General features: G+C 38.2%; 2 protein-coding genes and 1 long non-coding RNA gene across 3 annotated transcripts in view; all 3 read left to right on the forward strand.

The window, feature by feature from the left end:
• The first annotated feature begins 257 nt into the window (after positions 1-257).
• LOC311292321 lies at positions 258-1,032 on the forward strand. Its single transcript, XR_014627707.1, has 4 exons — positions 258-310; positions 396-485; positions 572-638; positions 724-1,032. It is a non-coding gene; the product is annotated as an uncharacterized lncRNA (long non-coding RNA).
• A 3,315-nt stretch (positions 1,033-4,347) lies between these two features.
• Positions 4,348-16,541, forward strand: part of LOC311292301 (polymeric immunoglobulin receptor-like) — a 47,247-nt gene continuing 35,053 nt past the window's right edge. Inside the window, exons 1-2 of the mRNA XM_084411941.1 lie at positions 4,348-4,443; positions 4,634-4,969. Coding sequence (XP_084268067.1) covers positions 4,353-4,443; positions 4,634-4,969 — 427 coding nt within the window. The 5' untranslated portion in view covers positions 4,348-4,352. The remainder of the gene's footprint in view (positions 4,444-4,633; positions 4,970-16,541) is intronic.
• On the forward strand, positions 9,832-11,528 carry LOC311292305 (polymeric immunoglobulin receptor-like). Its single transcript, XM_084411946.1, has 5 exons — positions 9,832-9,982; positions 10,170-10,484; positions 10,587-10,895; positions 10,975-11,011; positions 11,208-11,528. The coding sequence occupies exons 1-5, from the start codon at positions 9,922-9,924 to the stop codon at positions 11,224-11,226; spliced, it is 741 nt and encodes a 246-aa protein (XP_084268072.1). The 5' UTR covers positions 9,832-9,921; the 3' UTR covers positions 11,227-11,528.

Raw genomic sequence — 16,541 nt, forward strand, 5'->3', positions numbered from 1 at the left:
TGAGATATACATTCTCTCTGCTTGCAGTGCATCAGTCACGCTTGTCAGGAAAATGAGGAGAACAGCGTTCACATCATCCAAACAAATCAAACTCTGATGTCAATTGAACCCGTTTGCTCACCAAAAGTGCTTGTGTGAAAGCACCCTTTGTGTTTGATCAGCTGTGCATCTAGAAGCTTTGCACATAAACTTTATGCTGATGTCTAAGAACTGTCTAATGGAAAGACTGATAACATCATTTGTTTTCTCACTAACAGACAGAAATAACACCCACAGTACAGCGGTGACCAGAGATGTAGACAGTGACGCGGTAGGTTTGAGCTGACAACCGATTTGAGTTAAAACTCATAACTGAGAGACTCATTATAATAAGATATGTTTATAATTATTCACAGGGAAACAGTGTCCGTTCATCATCAGCGGCTGCAGAGAATGACGTGACTTACAGCTCTGTGACAGTACGACCTAAAACTGAAACTAAAGCAGTAAGTGAACTCACAAGAAAATGCACAGAGATTTGTCCTGTAATGTAATTGTCAGTATTCTTCTTAAACATCTTTCATATCTCCAGTTTAGCCCAGTATCAGTGGAGGACGAGGTGACCTACAGCTCTGTGCACACACAGTGAGAAGTTACAGGTTTGTTAAAGTTAATAATCACATGATGTTTTACACAGACACTGAACATGTGATTTCATCTCATTGTTTAATTTCTTTATCACAGGTGCATGTTCCTGAGAAAATATGAACACAACAGCATTGAACTTGAAACAGGCTAACATACTTTTTTTGTTCCATGCATTATTACACATGGAAAACAAGGAAAACCTTTTTATTTATTTTTTTATTACCAATTTATAAAAAAAAAATATTAATTTAGTTTTCCTAGTGGTAACAGTGAAAGTACAGTACTTCCATGTACAAACCAAGTGGTTTACTCTGAAAAGATTCGGTTATTTCACTGTATAGGGGTTAGTAAAGAATTAAATTTGTGTGAAAAATGTTGATCGTAAAAAGCATAAAGCATTCATATTGCAAAGTTGTAATGTCAAAAAAATAAAAAAATTGTTATTTGTTATGTATGTTTTTTTTTGTTTTTTTTTGTGTGTTTTGTTATTTTCTCCCCCACAATAATCTAATAATAGCAAATAAATAATAATGCAAATCACTAAATAGTTAAGATAAATGGTATGTAAATATTTAGGTGTACATTATCAATTTATTTTCAGACTTGTTTTGTATATTTTAAAATGCATTAAAAACATCTACAAAAATAAAGAAATTATGGTCTGTGATGAATAAGTCTCCAGCCTCTATGCCACAGCTTTATGCATATGTAATGTAGGGCTTGGTCAGTGTTGCCAGACGTACGATCATATTTGTACGATAATTTTGATGTACGATCAATTATGAAAAAAAAAAATTTCTTTCAGAAATATTTCAGAATCTTGTGACATTTCAAATGATGATCGTTGCTGTAGATCCTACATTTACCATCATGATTGTGAGAAGAATGTGTGTTGTAAACGTGGTGTTACGCATGCCTTCCATCTCATCTCACACAAAAAATAAAAAAATAAAATAATCACGTTACGTCTTCTCGGCCAATCATCGTGGAGATTGACTCTCTCTCACGTGCACAACACAGGGTAACGTTCTTGCTGCGGCGCTATGTCAGTTGTTTCCAAGAGGTCGATAGTAAAGCAATACTAAAGTAATGAGTAAGAAAATTAGTGCTGAAAAGGAAGGTGAAGATGAGGCGAAGAGGAAGGCAGAGTCTATGGAGCAGCCTAAAAGTAAGCACCGACAGCAAACATACAGAACTGAGTGGGAAAAGGACACTGGTTTTGCAGGATGGCTAAGACCTGTTTCGGGCAATGACACCAAAGCCTTCTGCCGGTGTTGTAATGTGCACATGGTGGCTGAAATCACTGTTTTAAAAAATCACGAAAAATCGGAAAAACATCAGAACAAAAAGAAAAATCTAGTCCCAGCTCAAAGATCCATAGCCCATTTGCTACAGAATCCGTCAGAGAGTTAGATACCGAACAGCTAGATACAGCAGTGAAAAATGCAGAGATCAAGCTAATAGGGTTCATGGCAGAGCACAACATAGCATTGAGGACCTCTGACCATTTGGTCGGGTCTTAAAAGAGGTCAACACATGAGCCTTGTTCGCACAAAGAAACTGGTGCAGATCTATTCAGACCAACAGAGACAGTTTTCCACTGAAGGGGCGTTTACAGCGAAATGATGAAGTCATTCACCGATGCAGATGTACCTATCGAAAACATAGTGGGGTTTGGGTTGGATGGTTGCAATACAATGATGGGAAAAAACAATTCTGTCTCCAGCCGCCTTAGAAATGATCTGCCAGGCATCACAGTGCAGCGGTGTGTGTGTCACTCTGTGCGAGTGCAGCTTTCTCAGCACGCAGGTGCAAGGATTTAGCCAGAGACATTTATGGATATTTCAAAAATAGTGCAAAACGTCTCGCACAGCTCAGAGAATTTCAAGACTTTTGCCATGTTGAACCGCACAAACTACTGAAGCCCTCCCAGACCAGATGGCTGTCATTGAGCGAAGTTGTGAAACGTGTCTCGGCCCAGTGGAAAGCCCTCCGGCTTTTTTTCACGGACCAGTGGCTCGAGGCCAGATTGACCGCTGCGGAGAATACTTTTCACTCCCTTAATGATGAGTCTCTTCGCCTGTACTACTATTTTCTAGAGTGGGCGCTACCTAAATTCACAGACCTTAATCAATATTTTGTGAAAAGGTGGTGATTACTTCATTGAAGAGCAAGGTGTGTGAAACCCGCACAGATCTTCTTCTCACCTTCATGGACAGAGACTATGTTCTGTGCACTTCTTTGAATCAGTCAAAAGCTCAGACCATTAAACACGCTGTACTTGGGTGTAAAAGTGATGCACCATGTCCAGCAGACTAAGATTACAGCAGCCACCTTGACAGATTTTCATGTGCTCTCTCAGAATTTTCTCTGGGTTGCCTGCGGAGAAATCAAGAAACGGTTTGACTTTGATGATGCCCTCTTGACCCAAATCGTGTGCCTCTCCCCTGCCGCTGCGACTGATGCCAAGATACGAGCCGAGCATCCGTCTTTGCTTCCCCTCATGCAGCAAGTGCCACGGTTAATTGACATGACAGACGCAGACCGTCTCCAAGCCATCGATGACCAGTGGAGGCGATTGCCACTCGTAGCTTTAAGCAAAAATACAAAGGCAATGCATGTTGATGAATTCTGGCACCATATCTCTACTTTGGAGGATTTCATTGAGGGTAACCATGTTCAGCGAATTAGGAAAGTTTGCCCTTGATGTTCTCGTGTTTCCCCATTCAAATCCATCATGTGAGCGTGTTTTTTCAAAAGTCAACCTCATCAAAACAGAGCCACGAATCGGCTCATTACAGACACTCTAAATGACTCAGAGGTGGAGTTTGGACCTTCCCACTAAGGTACACCTAGTTATTTATCTATTGTGGTAATTTGAAGGTCATGTCAAAAAGTTGTTGGTCTAGATAAATAGCTGTTTTCTGTACGTTTGACTCGTGTACGATAATTTTCTTCAAAGCTTCTGGTACGATGATTGGACATTTCCAATCTGGCAACACTGGGCTTGGTGCACTTGGCATAATCATGTGACCTGTATCCGGATGTTGCCCACGTACACATTGAAAAGACACGTGTAAACGCAGTTGTCATCAGAATATTATCTGATCTGTGTGTCCAGATACAGAGGTAGTTCGAGGACGCATTGTGATCTGTGTAATGTAAATGAAATATAGCCATATCATATCAGCATTCAATCACAGATCAACGTTACGGGAATCGCTGCATGTAGCTTGGTGTGTATAGGAGAGAACTGAAGATGGAGTATATAGTTGACATTTTGCTTTAGCACCCGTAAGTTCCCTGTAAAGGACACACAATTTTCCCACCAGATCTGGCAATATTTTGGACCCATATGTCTCTTTTTACCATTTCGATCATAGAATCTATGCAATATGCAATCTCCATCTCTTAGTTTTATGACATTTGAAATAACTGAAAATAAATTAAAAAAGAAACCCCACCACTTCAGGTCGACTTTGCACCAGGGCCTAAATATTACACTGGAAATAGGGATCCGATCATTTATCCAGCTACAGAAGCCACTTTATGTTGATAAGTCCTGATTGACTGATAATCAGTTCACGGTGATCGTATGTTAATGCCAAGTGATAACGCCACCTATATATGTATAGAGAGTCAGTGACGTTTCACCTCATGGTGTGAAGAACCGTGAAGCCTATTCTGAGAAGACAAGAGGAAGTTTATTATTTTAGAGTTCAGAGATGATCAGCAAAGAAACATTATCACGACGCTTTCACAAGCGGATCCTCACCGTCATGCAGTTCATTTTGATTTTTCTTTGGCTCATAAGAGGCAAGTGTTCTCTCTTTTTGTTTTTAATTTATTCATATTCTTTATGAATGTGTAGGTTTTTAAAAATATAAACATAAATGTTACAGGCATGCAAACATAATCTCCACATCATCCATTCATAAGCTTTGACAAAAAGTTACAATGACTCTTTATGGTTTTAGTCATGATTGTTGATCTTTTCTTCGCGCAGGTCCTGAATGCACAACAGGATCAGTGAATAGAAAGTTAACGGTTCAGACTGGAGGATCTGTCATTATTCCATGTTATTATGACAGGAAATACACAGAACATAAGAAATACTGGTGCTTTGATGCAAAATCATCATATAATTACTGCTCTATTCTGGCATATGCTAATGAAACCAAAGGAAAAGTGTCTGTAATCGATCATCCAGATCAGAGTTTCTTTACTGTGACTATGAGAAACCTGCAGCATGAAGACACTGGATCTTACTGGTGTGTTGAGGAGATTGAAGGAATATTTCAAGAGGATGAAACAGAGCAGCTTCATCTCACAGTTCAATCAGGTATGAGATGAGTTTCACATTCAGATGAATAATTCTGATCCTGATTCCTAATAAATCTCAATGTCTTGTGTCTGTGTGTTCAGCTCCAGATGTGTCTGTGATGAACAGCAGTGTATCTGGACATGAAGGTGATAATGTCAGTGTCCAGTGTTTCTACACTTCTGGATATCAGAATAAACTCAAACAGTGGTGCAGATATAAAGATGAGGGCTGTTACACTGAGAAGAGGACTGACACATCCCAGAATCCATCAGTCCAGATCAGTGATGATGGGAGAAGCTCCTTCACTGTGTTGATGACTGGACTGAGACTCAGTGATTCTGGATGGTACTTCTGCTCTGCTGGAGATCTCCAGGTTTCTGTTCAACTCACGGTCACTGGTAAAACTCATTCACAAATCAAATCTTTATAGGTTTTCCTGCTGGACAATTGTGACCCTGGACCACAAAACCAGTCACATGGGTCAATTTGTGGAAATTGAGGTTTATGCATCATCTGAAAGCTGAATAAATAAGTTTTGCTTTGATGTATGGTTTGTTAGGATCTAACAATATTTGGCCAAGATACAACTATTTGAACATCTGGAATCTAAGGGTGCAAAAAAATCAAAACATTGAGAAAATCTCCTTTAAAGTTGTTCATTTATGTTCACGATTGTGCTGCATTCACTCACACAAATAAATGTTTTATATATTTACGGTAGGAAATGTACAAAATATCTTCATGGAACATGATCTTTACTTAATATCTTAATGATTTTTGGCATAACAGAAAAATCGATAATTTTGACCCTTGCAATGTATTGTTGGCTATTGCTGCAAATATACCCGTGCGACATGTGACTGGTTTTGTGATCCTGGGTCACAATTAAGGGGATAAGGCTAAAAAAATGTTTGCATCTTTTTCTTTGTTCAGTTCCTGATGTCTCTCTTGAAGATCCACATGTTGTTCTCACTGTCACTGCACCAAAACCAAGTAATGCAGACTCTTACTGGTGGTTATGATAAATTCATAATAAATAATTTTATTCTTTTATTCTTTGACAGCAGTTGTGACCACATAAATATTTGAGAGCAACCAGTTTGATAAGTAAAATATTAATCAGGATTTATATTTTCTGTCATGGCCTGATTATATGATTATAAATGTATAACACGTTCGATACTCCACTTTAGACATTCTAACTTTGCAACTACATGTCAGCTAGCAATCATCATTAGAGTATTAGTAGACTGTCTGCTTAATATCCGCTAACACTTTATTTTCCCACAACAGACGTTCTACTGACTATAAATAACTTTGCAACTACGTCAACTTATTCTACTCACCCTAACCCTAATCATAACCCTAACCATACAGTCTGCTAATACTAAGTGTTAGTTGACAAGTTGCAAAGTTACTCATAGTTAGTAGAATGTCTAAAGTGGACTGTTGAAAGAAGTGTAACAAATGTATTTACATAACAGTTGAATTCTTTGTATTTCTAAACATTTTGTCCATTTTTTTCTTTCCTTTTCCCAAAACCAGGTATTATAAGTCCATCAAATAATTAATAAAAAAATGCTTTATTCCCACTTTTTAAAAATTGTTTTTCATTTCTGACAGCAACTGTAAGCACAGACACCGAGAGGAGCACGTTAGTATTAACATGGTTTCATTATTCAAATTGATTGAAATACAGTATGAGTTTAAATCTACATGATGTGTCTTGTTCAGCACTCATTTGTTTATCTTTGTGCTGTTGTCATATCTTTCTATATCCTCTCTTTCAGATTGCACGTGATGGAGCGTTTCTGTCTGGAACCCCCCCCCCCCCCCCCCACACACACACACACACACACACACACGCAGACAGGAAGTGATGGTCTGATTGACATATAAAGTGACCAACCACAGTTCAGTTTGTTTTTAAGTGTCATTTAGGGGCGGGGTTATCATAAAACAGTTACTGCAATAATTAGATATAGTGGCAGACTATAGAAAATAATAAAGCAGATTATAATAAGTTAATAATAAAGCTTCTAGTTTCTAGTTTACTGACTCCAGCTAAACTCTGGTGACACCAACCTTGTGAATATAGTTAATCTAGTGCACTGGTGTGGACTTCAGGTGGACTAAAAAACAAACAAACAAACAAACAAACAAACAAACAAACAAACAAACAAAAAACCTGTAGCTTTAGTCCCAGCTTTACACAATTTCTGCCTGTCTTGCCCTTTTTATGTGCAGTTGTCTGAGAATGACGCTATCCACCTTATTTTGCATTGCGGAATAATCCAATAATCTGTTTTCTAAATGTGCAAGACTTCTGATTCATTAGCCGCTAAATAACTATAATAATGACAAAGTGCAATGTGAAGCAGCATTGGCTATTTTTGTACAGCTAAAATGACTATGACACCCATAAGCTTCACACATTCAATTTACAAACGGCTGCGCACTTTCATTTAACACACAGGGGATACGGTTGGGTTCGCTACAGGACTCCAAATGAACACAGTATGAATTTTGTATGTTAATCTTGTGAGACATTTAGCAGAACCAGTGTAACTGCAAAATTTGTATGTTTCTTTCTATATATCTGCCCAACTAACAGAGAATGTTCCCACAACTTTCACATTTTGTAAATGTTAAAATAAAATGGTCTTTAAATAACTTTTATAAAATGGTCTTTTAACATTATTTGATATGCATTCTCATGATGTTGAGAAAAAAACTTCTATATACGTTCTTGGAACGCCTTCATGATTGTTTTTATTTGAACGTTCTCATAACAGTGTGAGAGAACGTTTTGAGCACAACATTTTCAGAACATCCGTATGATGTTATTTGTACTTGATGAATTTTCGCACATAATGCTGACAGAAAATGTCTTTGGAACAACAATCTTGCAATGTCCTTATAATGTCATTAATATTTGATGAATCGTAATGTTAATGTTCTTAAAATTTTCAATTTCAGTATTATGAGTATTTTAAGTAAAATAAGGTTAAGAGAATGTTGTACTAACATTATTGTAACCTTTTAAATAATTTTCCAATCACACAGAATGATTTTAGAAATATTGCAAATCACTGTTCCCACAAAGTTTTCAGAACATAAATCCGTCAGCTGGTGATATCTGTGTATTGGAGACACTGTATTTTTTCCTGCTCAAATTGTACTCTTTCCTGTCAATTCTCCTAATAAATCCCAATGTCAGTTACATCTGTAATGGTCACAAGTAGAACTGGATGAAATGTCAGTATTTGGAGATTTAATTGTCATTAGTTCATGTTGTGTTTGCTTAATTGATCATCATGTGTTACACCCATATCTCTCATTTTGGGTCTTAAATCTGCAAGATAAACTGGATTGTGTAGCATCATGAAAGTTAATATGCACAGACATAAACAAAACTACACAAATTAGACTTTTAGTTGATGTGACTTTTAATACCTGCAAAAATGCATTACTAACACTAAAAAAAATGAACAAGGAAGGTTGTGCACTTGACATAATATATTTATATTCAGTTTACTTATAATAATTGTGTTTGTTGACTTTAAATGTTTTTTTTTCTATTAAGGTCCACGTAATTGTCTCAACTTAACTCTACAAAATCCTAACGCGTTGTCTAAACACAAACCATTTATGTTAAGTAAAAAATTCTTACATCCAGAGGGTGGCAGTATAGTGCGACGCCAACTGCGATTTTGCCCTAACTTAAATTAATTGTGTTCAATCTGCTTAAATATAGGCTATATCAAATTTAAGTTTACTTAATCCATTTGTGTTGGATTACATGAATGATTTGTGTTGCATTAACTGAAACTGGACGGTGCTTGTTAGTTCCCAGCATGCTTTGCAAATGGTTGAATTAAGAGAGAATAAATGTTAAAATTAAGTGTTATTTTATGTTTTTTTGAGAAAATGAGAAAAGGGGAAGACTTGATAGTGTGTAATTGTGTTTAATGGTCAATTACATTGGAATTATTAGAACCATTTAAATTACAGTGTGTTACCATTTTGGAGAAGTGTGGAGCATTTTGTTTGGCTGTGGACTGATTGTGATTATGTAACTTACAACTGCTTTGGTTGAAAGAACATGTAAATCTTGGCATTTAAGATGATAACGTGCTACTGCTAGCAAATAGCTGGCTGTAATCTATCAATTTAATTATGCGTCACAAAAATAAATGAAATATTAATGGGTACACCTGAAACACCTGAATCATGTCAGGAAGCCTTTAAAAATTCTCTTTGAGACTACTTAAATTGGGTCGCTTAAAATGACTTAATTCCATGATGTTGAAGTTACATGCAACAAATTATGTTAGTTTAACGTAACCCAGTTATGTGGAACCTGTTGACATAATTTTTTTTATTAAAGCCTACATATAATTTTTTGAGTGTGTGACATATAGACATGCATGCCAAAAAAAAAAAAAGAAAAAAAAAAAAGATTTTAGCTTAATTGGTAACACTTTACAGTTACGTTCAGTTCATTACAATTAGTTTTGCATTACTGTAAGAGTGATTTTTTTACATGTATTGTTTGTTTTTTACTTATTAAGGTTTATTTTATAAATATAAATTTGTTCGTAGTTAATTCATTTTTGTTCGTAATAAATTAATGTTTGTGTATTAGTGTATGCAGAAATGAATATCAATCTAAACGTTAAAACAGTGTTATTCATTCTCAGAAACGTGAAGTATTAACTATCACAAATTGAAACTCTGATACTTTTGATAACTGATACTTAACACCCATCAAACAATGGAAGAAATATTGATTGCACTGTATTTTATGAATATGTACAGTCTGTTCACCCTTCTCCACGTAGTCCAAGATATTTAAGGGCATTTCCTCCTCCGTCTATGATAATACGAGGGCAGAAAGCAGAAGCTGAGCAGTTGAGCTGTTGAATTCGCAGTGAAAACCTCATTCAGGACACGCAGGAGCAATCGCGATGACCGCGTACGAGAAGGCAAAAATATTCTACATTTCATTTGGGTTTTGGCTCACTTTAGGTGAATATTAAATGTTGTTCTGTTTTTGTTTCTAATATATCCAGTTTATGATTTTGTAATGTGACACATTGTGCTCAGCTGTTCATGTTGCTTTTAATGTGTTTTTTTTTTATGTGAAGATAGAACAAATGAAGAAGTTCTTTACTGTTAATCCTGGACATAATAACAGCGTGTGTTGTTTGTTTAGGTGTTGAATGCTTCAGCGGTAGGTCAAATCACACCATAACTGTTAAGACTGGAGGATCTGTCACCATCCCATGTCATTATGATGAGAAAAACCCACCGCAGAAGAAATACTGGTTCTCAGATACTGATCTATCTTATATATACACAAACACAACAGAGGAGAATCTGTCAGTAATCGATCATCCTGATCAGAGTCTCTTTACTGTGACTATGAGAAACCTGCAGAGCTCAAAACATGATGGGGGTTATTATTGTGCTGTGGAGACTGATGGAAAACCGCCTGTCACATATGAGCTTCATCTCCAGGTTCAGTCTGGTATGAGATTTGTAATTATTTTAATCACATATTCCAATGCCTAATTCTCTGACTTCACACACGTATGTTATTATCTCAAATGTCTTGTGTCTGTGTGTTCAGCTCCTGATGTGTCTGTGATGAACAGCAGTGTATCTGGACATGAAGGTGATAATGTCAGTGTCCAGTGTTTCTACACTTCTGGATATCAGAATAAACTCAAACAGTGGTGCAGATATAAAGATAAGAGCTGTTACACTGAGAAGAGGACTGACACATCCCAGAATTCATCAGTCCAGATCAGTGATGATGGGAGAAGCTCCTTCACTGTGTTGATGACTGGACTGAGACTCAGTGATTCTGGATGGTACTTCTGCTCTGCTGGAGAGGCACTGAACCCTGTTCATCTCACTGTAACCAAGGCAGAACCAGGTAAAACATATTTAATACTGTATTTAAAAACTGAAAAGGTAAAACTCAATCAATAATTGTTATTTGGTTATTTTGACAGAAAGTGTGACCACAGACACCGGCACTGAGAAGGACAAGTAAGTCTTAACAAATTCTCATTATTGTGATTAATTCTTTAGCAACATCAAAACTTTGTGTCTTTAATGCTATAAAACGGTTATTCAAGTCTTTCTTCTAACAACATATTTTCTTTAATGTGTCTAAATTATACATAATCTAGAGATAAATGTTTAGTTAATATCTGATAGTGTGCTATTGTCTTTTATCTTTCAGATGTCTTTCACAGAGCTAGTTTTCTCCACACTGACCAGAAAGATCAGATTATCAGAAAACTGCTGATTCTGCTTTTGCTTTGTCGTAGAAATTTTAAACTGTATATTAAACTAACCATGTTTCTAACATCTAACCTTATTTAACATCTAACATTTGAACAGGATGTACTGTACGAAACCAATGGAAAACTTGTGACTGAGTGTGTGCGTGTGTATGTATAAATAACATAGTTTGGGAAATGAAACTAGTGAAAGTTTGGGAGAGTTTCTCTGAGAACTGCTCGAAGACTCTCCCGGCTGTTATTAAAGCATTTAAAGCATATTTGCTGATGTCTGTCTGTTCATTTCTGCTTCGCAGCAGGTCAGTTTAGGGAATCAAGTAGTAGAGTAAGAGACTCGGCCAGTTGTCGATGGAAGACGCAGAGAGCTAGAGTATAAAGGTTATTAAGTGTCGATTGGAAGACGCCAGATAGTCAGGTTTAGGTTCCACTACAGCTTATACACTCAGTCAGCAGATTAAAGATCTGTGTGTAAAACCTACATTTGCTAAATGCCTAAATGTCTGCAATGTATTTTTTTCTCACCATTTTTCTTCAAATGTATGTTTTCTTTTACCAAAAGCGACTTACTAACGAGGAACATACCAAATAAAACTACAAAAATAATAAATATATGTTCTGTCATCACGTTAACTAACCAACAACATGCAGATAAAAGAGATTTGGGTTTTAATTCAGAAACATCAAAGCTAAATTAAAAATATTGCACATGAAAATATATATTTTTTATATCTCAAAAATATGCAAATAAAAACGTTATAAGCTTACTGTAAAATCAACAGTCTATTCTTTTGATGAATCAGACGAAACAGAGGTCGAACTTTCAAGGGGAGAAAAATTTCAGCACAACACCAGAACAGCCCAGCTAACAATTTTTGGTTCCCATAACGTTAGCTTTTGGTACCCAGAACATTCTCAGAATGTTAGTTTATGGTTCCCAGAACGTTATTTTTTATGGTAACCACCCAGCAACGTTCTGGGAACGTTATTTTATTGTTACATAAAAATAAAACCAAAAAAGAATGTTCCCCTAACGTAAGTATTTGGTTCCCAAAAAAATAACCAAAAAATAACATTAGGGGAACGTTCTGTGTTAACTGGGAGACTGTTCCTGCTGTAAAGGTTCACGTGAAACTGACGTGATTGAAACCAGACTTCATTTACCCCAATGGATAAAAGCATGTTTAAACAGTTTAAATCACTCCCTAGCCCCTATATAGTGCACTAAATGTCATTCGCCATATAGAACATAGTAAACGTGTGAACAAGTGGTCGATTTCAGCCACAGCATCAGTGTCTTTTCAGATGTAGGGGGCGGGACTCTTCAGATTCCAGAGAGCATTTGATTGGACAGAAAATCTGAGGAGAAGCTGAAGTACAGAATGACGTCATCAAAATTGTTATAGACTATATACATTTTAAATGCATATGTCTTACAAATGTGAATGTAGGCATGGTTTTGAACACACAAGCTTATAAATAACATTTATTCTAACAGCCCATTTTTTTTTTTTTTTTTTTTTTTTAAATGCCCACTTTCCTCAGCTAATAATGAATATTTTACGCCATGTATCATGTCATCTGTCTATACAAGCCTTGTTGGATGTGTTCCCACTCATGGACGGTTATTCTAAACTAACATTGCAGACAATGTGTGAAATATGTGAACGTTTAAAATAACAGAAGCACTGAGGATACCCTTGCTTCTCCTTTTACCCAATCTGAGGCTGTTATGTCATGCATTTGATCATTATACATACGACGAAAAGCATTTTTCCATTAATAACTTCTGTACAGAAAAGTGCTCCATTGAAAAACTTTCACATCTTGCTTTCAAGTCATTTTAGATAAGTTTGTCAAAAGTGTAAATGTCTTGACCACAAAACAGACCAAAAATAACCAGTTTCTGAGGTGACATATACTCCGGTAGTCCTATAATTGTAAAATGAAAACTAGAGATGGAAACAGCTTTGACTGTTTTGACTTTTAATTTTAAATGCAAATTAATTATTTGAAGCTTCTCTCAACCAGGTGACACATTTGTAACTTGCCTTGCAACATTTACTACACTTTTACCAAAAGCGACTTACTTACGAGGAACATACCAAATAAAACTACAAAAATAATAAATATTTGTTCTATTTCTCTCTCTCAATTTAGACATCATCTTTTGTATCAATATGATATCAGACACATCACAGACAGTAATTTAATTTTAGTGGTTGCCAGTGACAGTATTTGCATCTGTCATCATGTTAACTAACCAACAACACAGATAAAAGAGATTTGGGTTTTAATTGACATCAAAGCTAAATTTAAAAATATTGCATATGAAAATAGGTATATGTTTTTTATATCTCAAAAAATTTCAGCACAACACCAGAACAGACTGTTCCTGCTGTAAAGGTTCACGTGAAACTGACGTGATTGAAACCAGACTTCATTTACCCCAATGGAAAGCATGTTTAAAAAATGTAAATCGCTCCCTAGACCCTGTATAGTGCACTATATGTCATTCACCATATAAAACATAGTAAACGTGTGAACAAGTGGCCGATTTCAGCCGCAGCTTCAATGTCTTTTCAGATGTAGGGGGCGGGACTCTTCAAATTCCAGAGAGCATTTGATTGGACAGAAAATCTGAGGAGAAGCTAAAGTGCAGAATGACATCATCAAAATTGTTGCTCATATTGTTGGTAGACAGAGACTATATACATTTTAAATGCATATTTCTTCCAAATGTGAATTTAGGCATGGTTTTGAACACACAAGCTTATAAATAACAAATTTATTCTACCAGCCAAAAAAATATTTTTAAATGCCCACTTTCCTCAGCTAATAATGAATATTTTACGCCATGTATCATGTCATCTGCCTATACAAGCCTTGTTGGATGTGTTCCCACTCATGGACAGTTATTCTAAACTAACAGTGCAGACAATGTGTGAAATATGTGTGAACGTTTACAATAACAGAAGCACTGAGGATACCCTTGTTTCTCCTTTTACCCAATCTGAGGCTGTGTCGTCATGCATTTGATCAGCATACACGATGAAAAGCATTTTTCCATTAATAACTTCTGTACAGAAAAGTGCTCCATTGAAAAACTTTCACATCTTGCTTTCAAGTCATTTTAAATTCTGTAAGGAAACAGCTTTGACTGTTTTGACTTTTAATTTTAAATGTAAATTAATTATTTGAAGCTTCTCTCAACCAGGCGACACATTTGTAACTTGCCTTGCAACACTTACAGGGAGGCTGTTTGACACACGCAACAACTCACTGCCAGCAGCCATATCACCCTGTAGCCCAAGACTGGTTGCCCACTGAAGCTAAGCAGGGCTGAGCCTGGTCAGTACCTGGATGGGAGACCTCCTAGGAAAACGTCTCAGGTTACGACTGTAACCTATGTTCCCTGAGAACAGGGAACGAGACACTACGTCAGAATGACGCTATGGGGAACGCCTCAGGCGTGACAGGTGTCTGAAATAAATATCAACTCACGTCAATCATGTTGACCGGCGACAGCCTGTGCATCATCAGCTTGAATGATGAGCGCGCGACCTGGATGTATAAAGGGGAGCCTTGCACACATGACAACATCCTATCGTCTGAAGGGACTGTTGCAGGCAGGCCCCGAGGCATGGCAGGAAGACGTAGTGTCTCGTTCCCTGTTCTCAGGGAACATAGGTTACAGTCGTAACCTGAGACGTTCCCTTTCGAAAGGGAACTCTACACTACGTCAGAATGACGCTATGGGGAACGATATACCAACGCCACCATGCTGAGGGGAGTGCGTGCCCAAAGGCAGTGACAACTGTCCGAACCAGTAAATCAGAAACACTGGAACCACTCACCCTTAGGTCACATCGGGCTGTCAGTGACAGCACTCCCTACCGGTCATAGCCCAAGCTAATGAACCAAGAAACCGCCAGAACATAGTTAATGGGGGGTATATCTGGGCCAGCTCAAAGGCTTAGGACCACAACTTCCAATAGAAGGGGTCCCTTCTAGGGAGTGTGGCTAGGGGACCCAAGGGACTCCCAGCCAGTCACTATTCAGGGGAGCATGCCTCCTGAAATGCCACCAGGCTGGCCTGGTGATCTATACTAAGACTCACAGTCTGGCCATTGCCTGTCTGTCCAAGACAGAGCCTCTGGAAGTTGCCTTGGATAAGGCATCCAGAAACTGAAGGCCTGTAAAGCTGGCAGAAACCATTCAGTTCCGGATCACAGAGACGGGATCTCCCAGAGAGTGTGACTTAACCTCAAGAAACGACGGAAGTCGTCCACTCAATCCACGGGTCTACCCAGTGCTCGATCCGAACACTGGGGAAGTAAGAGAGGGTTCAAACCCAGGAAGGTCTACTGAGACCTAAGACCTGATGACCCCCTCATGTGGGGAGCTCCAGTACATGAGGGCTCATATCAGGAAGGCCGCTGAGGCCTGTAACCTGACAGCCACACAATGTGGGGCTACCTTCAGAAAGGCCTAATGAGGCCTGTAACCACAGAATGTGGGAGATAGCCTGAAAGGGAAGCGCCTGTCGTAAAACATTGCGACAGAGGACGCATCTAGAGTGGGACCCAAGGTGAAGAACCGGAGTCTGAGCCACGTAAAAAAGGGAATGAAGCGGACAGCGCATAACCCTTACCATAAATATGGATTTTAGAAGGTACACGAAACGACAGTGCGTGTACTTAGCCATTCTGAATCCAGGAAGGCCTGGTGAGGCCTCTAACCTGGCGACCACAGTATGTGGGAGCTCATACTCAGGAAGGCCTGTGAGGCCTGAGACCTGGCGACCACAGTAAGTGGGAGCTCGTATTCAGGAAGGCCGGAGAGGCCTGTAACCTGACAGCCACACAATGTGGGGCTACCTTCAGAAAGGCCTAATGAGGCCTGTAACCACAGAATGTGGGAGATAGCCTGAAAGGGAAGCGCCTGTCGTAAAACATTGCGACAGAAGACGCATCTAGAGTGGGACCCAAGGTGAAGAACCGGAGTCTGAGCCACGTAAAAAAGGGAATGAAGCGGACAGCGCATAACCCTTACCATAAATCTGGATTTTAGAAAGTACACGAAACGAAAGTGCGTGTACTTAGCCAGTCCAAATCCAGGAAGGCCTGGTAAGGCCTCTAACCTGGCGACCACAGTATGTGGGAGCTCATACTCAGGAAGGCCTGTGAGGCCTGAAACCTGGCGACCACAGTAAGTGGGAGCTCGTATTCAGGAAGGCCGGAGAGGCCTGTAACCTGACAGCCACACAATGTGGG

The sequence above is a fragment of the Rutilus rutilus genome (genome assembly GCF_951802725.1).
Source record: "Rutilus rutilus genome assembly, chromosome: 6".
NCBI classification, from domain to species: domain Eukaryota; kingdom Metazoa; phylum Chordata; class Actinopteri; order Cypriniformes; family Leuciscidae; genus Rutilus; species Rutilus rutilus.

Excerpts from the sequence above, each read along its gene's own strand:
- LOC311292305 (XM_084411946.1), top strand. The coding sequence starts at position 9,922 with ATGACCGCGTACGAGAAGGCAAAAATATTCTACATTTCATTTGGGTTT. Across the intron at positions 9,983-10,169 it reads TGGGTTTTGGCTCACTTTAG|GTGTTGAATGCTTCAGCGGT; the intron begins GTGAATATTAAA and ends TTGTTTGTTTAG. Across the intron at positions 10,896-10,974 it reads TGTAACCAAGGCAGAACCAG|AAAGTGTGACCACAGACACC; the intron begins GTAAAACATATT and ends TTATTTTGACAG.